Source organism: Sinocyclocheilus rhinocerous, unplaced genomic scaffold (genome assembly GCF_001515625.1).
Source record: "Sinocyclocheilus rhinocerous isolate Xijiao unplaced genomic scaffold, SAMN03320098_v1.1 scaffold1822, whole genome shotgun sequence".
In the NCBI taxonomy this organism is placed as follows: domain Eukaryota; kingdom Metazoa; phylum Chordata; class Actinopteri; order Cypriniformes; family Cyprinidae; genus Sinocyclocheilus; species Sinocyclocheilus rhinocerous.
The window spans coordinates 205,833-217,365 of NW_015638936.1; the positions used below are offsets into that span (position 1 = coordinate 205,833).

General features: G+C 34.4%; 1 protein-coding gene across 1 annotated transcript in view; it reads left to right on the forward strand.

The window, feature by feature from the left end:
• Positions 1-11,533, forward strand: part of LOC107750141 (adhesion G protein-coupled receptor A3-like) — a 134,447-nt gene that overhangs the window by 117,334 nt on the left and 5,580 nt on the right. Inside the window, exons 11-12 of the mRNA XM_016565408.1 lie at positions 479-602; positions 5,767-5,918. Of these exons, the coding sequence (XP_016420894.1) occupies positions 479-602; positions 5,767-5,918 (276 nt within the window). The remainder of the gene's footprint in view (positions 1-478; positions 603-5,766; positions 5,919-11,533) is intronic.

The following is an 11,533-nucleotide window of genomic DNA, read 5'->3' on the forward strand; positions in this document are numbered from 1 at the left end:
TAATTTTATATTTTATTATAATTGTATTTTATTATAATTTTGTTTTTAAAAGTAAAACCTTAATATTAAATAAAATAAAAATATAAAAAATTTACTGATATATTTTATTTACTGTTATATTTTTATTTTGTACTTTATTAAATATTTTTACTAAATATGTAAATTTCATATTTTATCAAGTTTGTTAATGTTTTGTTATTTAATATTATTTTAATTTGAAGAAAATAATATATAATAAATATTATAATAATAATATAAAATATAGTTATTTCAAAATATATACTTTTCCAGACTGTTTTTGATAATATGTCTATGACTCTATGACCTGTTTTTTGTCATTGGTTTTTTCTGCAGTGTTTCTGCTCTGTTGTGTGTTATGATGACCTGTTCTTCTCTCTCATGTACTCAGAGGCACATTTAGGGATTTAACCCGCTTCACACACGTTGACCGTATGTTGTGTGTGTCGGTTTTTTCCAGCACAATCCGGATCAGTCGGAAAGGATGGCACATGCTTCTCAACTTCTGCTTCCACACGGCCCTGACGTTCGCTGTCTTCGCCGGAGGCATCAACCGAATCAAATACCCCATCATCTGCCAGGCCGTGAGTCTTTCATCTGCGCTCGCATTCTGTCCTTCAATGCATTAAATCGATTATTCATTATAATTCGATGTGTGCATGTTTTTCTGATTGCCTCATGCATACGGTCTCTGACCTTAATGAAAATGCTGTATAGACTTGAATGAATCCGTACAGAGCATCACACATTTGCACTTAAGATGCTGTCGTGCCTTCAGGGGCTTTCAGTGGTGCTTTTGTGGAAACGTGTGTGTTTTTGAGGCTCTGTTCTTGTGAGCGTCACTAAAAAGCTTCGGCCGTTGTGTTGCCCGACTGCATTTCGTCCCACATTATGAACTAAAGATAAAGCAGATGATGTTAAAGCGTGGCTCGGTGGGACGCTGTGCGTTTCTATAAGTGCAGCGGGTTTGTTTATCAGTATAATGTGCTTTATTTGACTCTGAACGCTGCAGGATTCACATGCATCTCTTTGGATTTTGAACCACATTCAGGTCAAGTGAATAAATGAGGGCCAAAGAAACCAAAATTGAAATAGTATTGTAAATTCTAAGAGTAGCATTGAATTGAATAGTAGCATTGTTAATTACACTTGAATTTGATTACTTTCTAATTCTATTCCTTGAGTGTGAATTAGAATTGTTTATCCTTTTTGCTACCTCAATGCGTATTTGAATCAAATTCAGTCATTTATAAAACAAAACCCTGAGTTATACATACGCATGTGACCAACTAACCGTTCTATAACATTATATAACGCTTGCATGTTTTTGAGAGTGCCATGTTTAAACATTGAATCGTCAGTGTCTTATAAATTATTGGATTTAGTTTGAATACAATTTGACATGAAAAACAGGATTATATGCATCTATTAGTTATTAGCCTTAACATCAAAAATTTATACTTGATTTAATTTTCAAAATAATGGATTGTTTATTATTTAATATACAAATCAGCCCTCTGGCCGTATTTTTGACACCCCTGATTATAGAAATTAATACTTTTATTCAGCAAGGATACTTTAAATTGTTCAAAAGTGATGATAAAGACATTTATAATGTTACAAAAGATTACAATTTCAGATAAATGCTGTTCTTTTGAGCTTTCTGTTCATCAAAGAAACCTGAAAAAATTCTACTCAGCTGTTTTCAACATAATAGCTAAAAATTCAGCTTTGAAATCACAGAAATAAATGACATTTTAAAATATATTCACATAGAAAACAGATATTTTAAATAGTAAAATTATTTCAAAATTTTACTGTTTTTGCTGTAATTTGGATCAAATAAATGCAGGCTTGATGAACAGAAGAGACTTCTTTAAAAAACATTAAAAATCTTACTGTTCTAAAACCTTTGGCTGGTAGTGTAGGAGGATTATTCTTATAGATTGAAACAAAAGTGCTTCAGCCAGGATAAAGAATATGAAAAGTGCTCTGAATTGCTGCAGAAAACAGAAAAAAAAATGAGCAACAACAAAAACATGTCGCCGGAGACGGGCTTATTATTGAAAATGCAAACTGATTGTCTGCCAGCAGGAGGCGCTTCTGGAAACTGATTTGTTCAAATGGCTGATTCATTCCCAAATGAATCAAACTGAATCATTGACTCGCTCAGTTTGCTCAAGAACTTGGATTCATTCAATGATGAATCACTGCTGTGTGTCGCTCGTTTGCAGAATTGTGCACAATTTGACAATATTGTGTCTAAACTATAACACAAGATTAACTTCTTGTTTATTGAACTGCTGTATAAAATCAATTTCACATTTGCAGTAATGCAGTTATTTGGGGAAAAACTGCACTTTTGCTTTTGTGATATTGCTAAACTATATTATATGGTATAAATATAAGACAAAACCCCATACAGGGGCATTTTTGCCCTCATATCTCAAATTTTTGGACATATAACTGTATTCTAACAGTAAGTCATCCTGCATCATTTTATTAGCTCTAAAATCAAGCAGGGTTTTTGGCTAGTGTGATTTCACAGTGAAATAAAGACTAAATGTCCCGTTGCTCCTCAAGGTCATCACTGCTCAGGACACAAACGCCGACTTCCACGCAATCGCTCACGTTGTGCTGGTTTGAACATGTTGTTAAGCTCTGGGTTCGTCAGGGATTTTCAGTGTCGCGGCTCAAGGTCGTTCTCAGATTTATATGTATTCGTCTTCATGCGTTTGATCTCAGAGGGCCGGCTCTGATTGGCCTCGGCCGAGTGATGGATGGCGCAGGAAAGTGTAATCTGTGTAATGGGAATCTGCTGTCACTCATTCATTCTCTCCTGATGATATGGATCCGAGTTATTGTTCTCTCTCTCCTGAGTGTTTGTGAACATATGTTGTGTTCACAGCCCCAGACAAACGCAGAGAGAATCTGATTATTCTATTCACTGTCTCTGCAAACACAGCGACTCGTAAGTGGACGAGAGAAATTATATTTAGTCGGGATTCCTGCTGAATATTTGACAGCGCAGCATTTAATTTAGATTACAGATGAATAAAATAAGCACAATGCGACAGCGGAGACGGAAAGCGTATTTAGTGTTATGTTCAGCTGAGTGTGCTTAACATTTATCTGTGTTTCCTTACAGAACTGATATCGGCCTGGCTGATTAACCACATAAATACTGATTCATATTTAATATGCACATTTTTAAGGCTCTAAATGATCAAAGTGTGCTGTTAAAGCTGTCTCACACTCCAATCTCCTGCATGTTTTCTGTTGTCTGATTGATAGTTTAGTGTTTTATCCAGTAAAAGCTCTTTTAGTGTAATTGTACAAGCGTCCAGCTTCAGCTGGAGCTTCTCGTGTCAAATCTTGACTGATTTTGATCAAGTAAAGGTCAGAATAACTGCAGTAATATCTCCAGATGAACTCTTACTGGACTGAAGCAGCTCAGCTTTACTTGATTCTCCATCAATCATGTTTTAGAGTCTCAAATCTGATCCTCGGGATCTTTTGAGGAGCGTTTGTTTCCAGAAGCTTTACTTTCACTGTTCCTCAGCGGAGGAATGATCTTCACAAGCCTCCAGAACATCTCACATCTTCTGAGGAGCCTTTATTTCTTCAGCTCTCAATCACTGCATTATATGTTTGGAGCATTTCAATCTCATTTTACTGAGACAGATTATTAGAGATATAGAGTGACAACTGATATTTAGATCATTTTATGTCAGTATCTGCTCTACTGTTATAAAGATCTCATTGAGTTACATTACAAGCAGCAGAATTTCATCATTAGTATCAGGATCTGCAGCAAATTCATATATTAGTCTCTGAATAATATGTAGCTGCTTTTTCCTCCATTTTCTCACTTTATCAGACTATATGAGCCATAAAAGCCTGATGAACACATGACCATTTGGGATTATTGACATAATCAGTTGTTAACTGCACATACTTGGACAAGAAGTGGCACATAAATGTATTCAATAATGCACAATTTTTTTAAATTTTTTTTTACAATTTAGATGCATATTGGGTAAAATAAGTGTTCATTTTATTTCAAAAACTTCTCACATTTTTCATTAGATCCATCAGGTTAGACATCAGTAATATTTGGTCACGTTTGCTCACATGATGCTTGATATTTTTCATGTGTTCGATTTGATAGATGCCAACCAAAAGCAAAATTATCACCGAACAATGCTGTTAAAGAGGCAATTGTGTTTTTTATTAGCTGTCATCAAGTTTTATTATACACGTGTATTATATATACACTACTGTTCACAGGTTTGCATTTCAATGTTTTTAAAAGAAGTCTCTTCTGCTTACCGAGGTTGTACTTATTTGATCAAAAATACAGTAAAAATTGAAAAATATTATTACAATATAAAATAGCTGTTTTCTATGTGAATATCTGTTAAAATGTAATTGATTTCTGTGATCAAAGCTAGGGCTGTGTGATATGACAGTATATATCGGATGGACGAAATAAAAAGTCTATCGTTTCATATTATGCTCTATCGTTTATTTCGTGGTGTCGCAAAATACATTGTTTACGGTAATATTTTTTCATCATTTGGATGACTGCGATCTTTAGACGCCACCACCGTGAAGGGGAGACAGAACCAGGTGGAGAACAGCTGAAAAAGAAAAAACGTTTGTAACAGTATATTGGATCCAGACTTCGGTCTTAAAGGGGGAGCTGTCCTGTCGTCCTGTCTGCCATTCATATTAATCAAACAACAATGAGAGAAAATATCTCCCTGCTCTTGACTAAATCACTTTTGTAACTTTAATAAGAAGAAATAAAAAAAATAATGTCTGTCTGTCTGTCCGTCTATCCATCCGTCCGTATACCGATCTATCGATCAATCGATAGATAGATAGATAGATAGATAGATATAATTAACACAATGAAGACTAATTAATTTTCACCATGTATGTAGCGTTTCTTATTTATTGTAGTTTTTTGTCCTATTGCTTGCAGTTAGTTTCTTATCCTTATTTCATATCCATCCGTCCGTATACCGATCTATCGATCAATCGATAGATAGATATAATTAACACAATGAAGACTAATTAATTTTCACCATGTATGTAGCGTTTCTTATTTATTGTAGTTTTTTGTCCTATTGCTTGCAGTTAGTTTCTTATCCTTATTTCATCACTGACTGTTTATTTATCTTCAGTGAGCTTGAGTTTTTTTTTTCTTCTCTTTTTAAGCTTGTATTAGTTTGATATTGACATTGGTGACAAGGATTATGAAAACTATAGGGTATCAAAGATTTTAATATCATAAAAACCTTTTTAAAAGAAAAAAACTATATTGTGATATATATAGTTATCGTGATATAAAATTTGTCATATCGTGATATAAGATTTCGGTCATATCGCCCACCCATAATCAATGTTGAAAACAGTTGTGCTGCCCGATATTTCAGTGGAAACCGTGATACATTTTATTTTTCAGGATTCACAGATGGATAGAAAGTTTAAAATAACAGCATTTATTTGAAATAGAAATCTTTTGTAACATCATAAATGTCTTGACTCTCACTTTTGATCAATTTTTACGCTCTTGATAAATCCTACTGACCCTAAATATTTTACCATATATTTTACCATGGTATTTACATGGTCGAAGATGCTGCTGAAACAGTACTTTCTGTCAGTGTTTTTTCTTGATTTGTATCAGTGTGTGTTGCACTTTAACCACTGAACTGTGTGTTTGTGTGTGTGTTTCAGGTCGGTATTGTCTTGCATTACTCGTCTCTGTCCACGATGCTCTGGTTGGGCGTCACGGCACGAAACATCTACAAACAGGTGACCAAAAAACCACAGCAGCCGCAGAACGGAGACCACGCGCCGCCTCACCCCGCCAGATCACCCATGCTGAGGTACGACCCATCCAGCTTTACTCCAGGTTGTTCTCTGGTTTATGACACTTGGGGCCAGTTTTACTAAACGACAAATTAGCGCGAGAGTGCAATTCCAAAACAGCGCTGATGGGAGGGGAAATTTCTGCGGGTGTTTTACTAACAACGCGCAAATTAAAGAACACAGACGCAACATCTCATTTACATATTGACCAACGCAATATACCAAGCGCAGCACAAATTAGTGTAGTTGCAAAAAAAGAATAAAGAAATAAAGAAGCCACAGTACGTTGAAATGCAGCCATTACAAGCGCAAAATAGTTTAAGGCATGCTTTTTTGGGCGTTGAATAATGGCGCAAATACTAGTAATTTGATGAGCGCAAACGTTAGTAAAACGCGTTGCGTGATTCATCAGCCCGATCTCATGGCAATTCGTACATATTTAACGAGGTGGCTAATTCGTACGACCTCACTCGTACAAATTCATACAATTTTTGCTAAATCGTATACGTATTTTACGAGTTGCACAATTCGTATGAATTTGTACGAATAACCTACACCTAACCCCGCCCCTAAACCTACCCGTCACTGGTGTCTATAGGACAATTCATACAAAATCGTACGAGTGAGGTCGTACGAATTAGCCACCTCGTAAAATATGTACGAATTGGCCGTGAGATAGCGTTGGATTCATTTGAATACTCTCCTCCCATAAATTGTGTCTGAAAGGGAAACTCCTACAAATGCATATTCAATAAGGTCAGGCGCAAAAATAACTGTGTCCACGCCTTTTCAGAGCTAATTCATCACTGGCCCTTACAGTGTTGATTTGAACGAATTAGCCTCTCGGCGCTTGAAAAGCCTTCATTTAAATGCCTTGGCTTAATCGATCCGATTGAGCTCGATCCGAACTAAATTTCAAATAGATTGAAAGGGGTGGTTTATTCCTTTTCTAATACGATTGAGAGCGCATGTAAACACTCGATCGGATTGAAAACCGAAACTGAAATGACTGTGCAGAAGCAACACAGCAGTCTATATGTAATATTTATCCAGAAATTGATAAATATTAATTCTGCTCTTTAGTGTAAGAGTATGGTTATTATGTGCAAACAGTGGGAAACTCTATATTTGTGCAGTGTGCGAGTGTAAAAAAAAAAAAAAATCTGATTTGAAGCTGGTGACATATAAATGCGCACATTAACCCGATCACTTTATTTAGCGTTCATGTAAACACTACATTCAGATTCATAAATCGGAATGAATTCAGTCCGATTGAAGCTAAAATTGTGCATGTAAACATATCCAGTGAAGATCCCGCCGGTAAACATGAGAGACCTTCATGTTAACCTTCTGTCAGTGTCAAGCTGATAAGCCCAATCAATCTGTGTTCAGCTGCGGTTTAACATGTGAATTAACCTCCCGCAGAGCGTATTAATGTACGATCACAGAACAGCTTGTGCCTAAATCAATGTGAGCTGAATATAGTCTTCACCTTCGCTCTGGGTGTGTGGAAGCTACCGTTTATACCGCGGTAAATCCGTCACTGACTAGTTTTATAGAAACATTAAGCACAGATTCCATGTTTTATAGTTAAGTGTTGAGTTTAGCTGTTTGCAGATGTTGATCACACAGCATTCTAGGTAATTAACAATTTAGTGGTATATGTACTCTGTCTGTTTTATAATAGTTCTAATTTTTGTATTTTTCATTTTCATTTTGTTTAAAATTTGATTAGTTTTGTTATTTTTCTTTTTTATTCGTTTTTTTGTTGTTGTTGATGTAGTTGTTTTATTAATATTTTACATATGTTTTATTATTAATTTTAATTTCAGTTATTTTAGTACATCAAGTTAAACTAAATTAAAGTGAGTGTGAATTGGTTTGACAACTAGCTGAAATAAGTTTTAAATGTTAAGTGGTTAATTACAATTATAGCTTTTAAAATATTTTATATTGTTTTATATAGTATTTTAAAGTCTATTTTAGTATTATTTAATATTTCATTTTTATTAGTTAGCTTTTTTGTTGTTGATGATGTTGTAGTTGTTATTTTTAAGTATGTCTATATAGTTTTTATTAATTATTTCAGTTGCAGTTATTTTAGTACATCGAGTTTTTTAAAGTTTTTTTTTTATTTCAATTTTTTATATTTATATATGATATTTCATTTAAGGTGACATTTATTTTAATATGTATGTGTTTTAGTGTGTGTGTGTGTGTGTGTGTATGCATATACACACTACATCTTCAAAATAAGTGTAAGATGTTTAAGGTATAAATGTTATGCATATGTATAATATAAAATTATTTTTATAAAATATATACATATATGTGTGTGTGCATACACACACACACACACACACACACACAGGACTTTTCGCCATACTATAGCATAGTGAAGGCAGAACTAACATGTTCCTCAGTTTTTGTGTGCGTGCGTGTGTTTTCTGAGTTTAACGCAGCTTCGTTCAGCTTGTCTGCTTGCTCGTGGTTCTTAATCTGGGATTTTTAGTAGTTCTGAGTGGAGTGCTTGGGTTTGATTGTGCTGAAAGTAGGGCACATGAAAGCCGAGCGCAGACATTGTGTTCTCTGTCAGAAACGCTGTGGCCTGTAAGACGTGAGTCAGACGCTGAGAGCGAGATCTTTATCCAATCTTCAGTCGTCTGACGCAAGGAGAAACTCCATTTACACCCCAATTCACCCTCTTTTCTCCAAACTAATTTGGTTTTTAATCAAAGGATTAAACGGTTTCATGTACATTGCACACTAGTATTCTGTGCTTGTAGAAGAAGTGCATACTGTGCATATTGCATACTGCAGACAATAGTGTATTAAATAAGAGTAGTATGCTATCTGAACGTAGAGCCCTGAAATGGATCAATAGCTCAGTAATGTTGTTTCTCGTCTGTGATGTGCACTTTCAGCGGATTGATTGAAACGTGTTTCTTTTCAGAGCAATTCTGCTGTTTGACTGCAAGCGGCGTGATTGTTTTTCATTTATCTGTCTTCAGAATAATTCTCTCACGCTTCGAGCCTCCTGCGGTTTGTTTTATTTCTTGATTGTTGGTTGGATCAGCACATCTATTTCACGCTCTCATCTCTCTCTCAGACGCAGACAGTTTTCTTATTGCATTTGGGTTTTTAGTCCAATGTAGCTTCAAGTTGCAGCCTCATATAAAGGCTTATGGAACATCATTTAATTTACAATTACTTGTTGTTTGTTACATCCTAGTCACATCAGGTTTGTGTTTTAAGGCAAGACACTACAGGTGAATAGGATTATTGTATTATGCGTTGTTTAAAAATGTTATAACTGAAATGTTGTTTAAATAAGCACTCATTTGCATAAACTTCCAAGAACAGAAGTCTGAACATTCAGCTTAAAATTGTTTTATTTTATTGCCATATTTGATTTAAAGGTTTTTACAGAAGGGATTTTGGATTTCTCATTTTATCACTTCATAAATCAGAAAATACTGTCAACATACAGAAAACAAATACATTTTGTCCATGTTTCAAGGGAATTAAATGTTGTATAAAATCAGAATGTTATATGAGCAAAACTCTCTATAAAAGCCATCAGAATATAGACAGGAATAAAACTGTAAGTTTTGGTGTATGTAAATGTTACTGTGGTGGAGACACTCATTTTGAGAAATTAAATTAAAGATATGTATTGTAATCGAAATCTACAGATGCAAACAGATAAAGTGCAGTAATAAAAATCAAGCAAATTATATATGAACAAACCCTTCAGTAAAACCCTTCAGAATATAGATAGGAATAAAACTGTAAATTTTGTTGTATGTGGGAGCTGCTGAAATGGAAAAAAAAATCTTTAAAGATATGTACTTTAGCTAAAATCTACAGACGAAATGGATGAGTGCAATAAAATCAACACTTAAAAGTGCATTTTATTTATTAAACTTTATTCGAAAAGGGACCATGTACAATTTTAACATAAATGTTTCCATTTCATGCATTGTACCGAATTTAGCCAATGGCTAGTTTTCATCCGCGGTCCCTTTTTGGTTGGTTTCTTTCCACTAGTCTGAAATAATACAAGTTATGAAAACCCTGATCAATGCATGAAAAAAAAAAACCCAATGCTTTTGCCTATAGCGTCTTGCATTTTACATTTGAAATGCATTTGAAATACTTCAAAATACTTTAAAAGCTTTTTAAATGCATCAAAAACAAAACAAATCAGAAATCATATTTTGTGTAAGTTTTGTGTGTTACGGCTACCTGCAGTTTTTGTTCTGCTATTATAGTCCCCTTTTTTCAGCCCGTTACTCATCAGATCCTGTGTAAACACTGCGGGTATAATGAAGGTCGCAGACGCAGCGGTGCATCTGTAATTTAACTGAGCTGAGAGTCACGGCGCACCGATCGTTTCACCTTCATTTTGTTTCAACATCAGCTAAAGTGCTGATATCTGATTGCATGAGTCGTTTGCGCTGTAATAAGTCCATCTGTATGGAACAGTTTGACCCATTCATGCCAATTTGTGGGACTGGTGGTGATCATGATCCTGGAGCTCATTCCTCTTCTTACGTGATTGTTTTTGCCTTATTGCACCGTTTTCATCCACATGTTATGATCCCAGTGACAAGTATTGCGTGTATTTCTGTGAAAGTGCTAAAGTTTCTCATGCTTTTAGTGGCTGAACGTCTGTTATAGTTGGATGATTAAACAGCTCTGGTTTAGCGTTTCTTGTCATTCTTGTTGTTTTGCTCCATATAAACAATTCTTTACAGATAGTTGCATCACATCTGTGTATTAGATGAAAGAGTAATATTTGTACAATAAGGTTGAATTTGTTAACATTAGTTTTTAATGTTAATTTCAACTTTTACCAATACATTATTAAAATCAAAAGTTGTATCTGTTAATATTTTTTTAATGGATCTGAGCTGACATGAACTAACAATGAACAGCTGATGTGACAAATGTGTTTATCATTGTTAGTCAATATCAGTTAATGAATTAACCATCATTAAGTAATAGGACCTTATTTTAAAGTGTTCCCAAAATTACATAGCATGTGGTTTTATCACTCTAGTCTCATTTGAACACAAGCCATAAAGTCATATATATAAAGTAACAAAATTAGCACATTGTGATAAAAAAAAAAAAAAATTATTGCCTACTCTGAAGACTTCCATTGTATGTTGATTATTTGTTTTACATTCACTCGTTTTGCTGACCATTTTTATCACTTTTATTAATGGCAAAATATGTCATAAGTGATTCACCCTTTAAGATGTGCTGCAGTAGAAATACATTTATTCAGCAGGGATGCATTAAATTGATCAAAAGTGTCAGTAAAGATATTTATAACATTACCAAAGATTTCTATTTCAAATAAATGCTGTTCTTTTAACTTTCTTTTCATCTGTGAATCCTGAAAGATACTGTATCACGGTTTCCACAAAAATATTGTGCAGCACAACTGTTTTCAACATTGATAATAATCAGAAATGTTTCTTGAGCAGCAAATCAGCATATTAGAATAATTTCTGAAGATCATGTGACACTGAAGACTGGAGTAATGATTCAATTCAATTCAAGTTTATCTGTATAGCGCTTTTCATGATACAAATCGTTGCAAAGCAGCTTTACAGAAAAT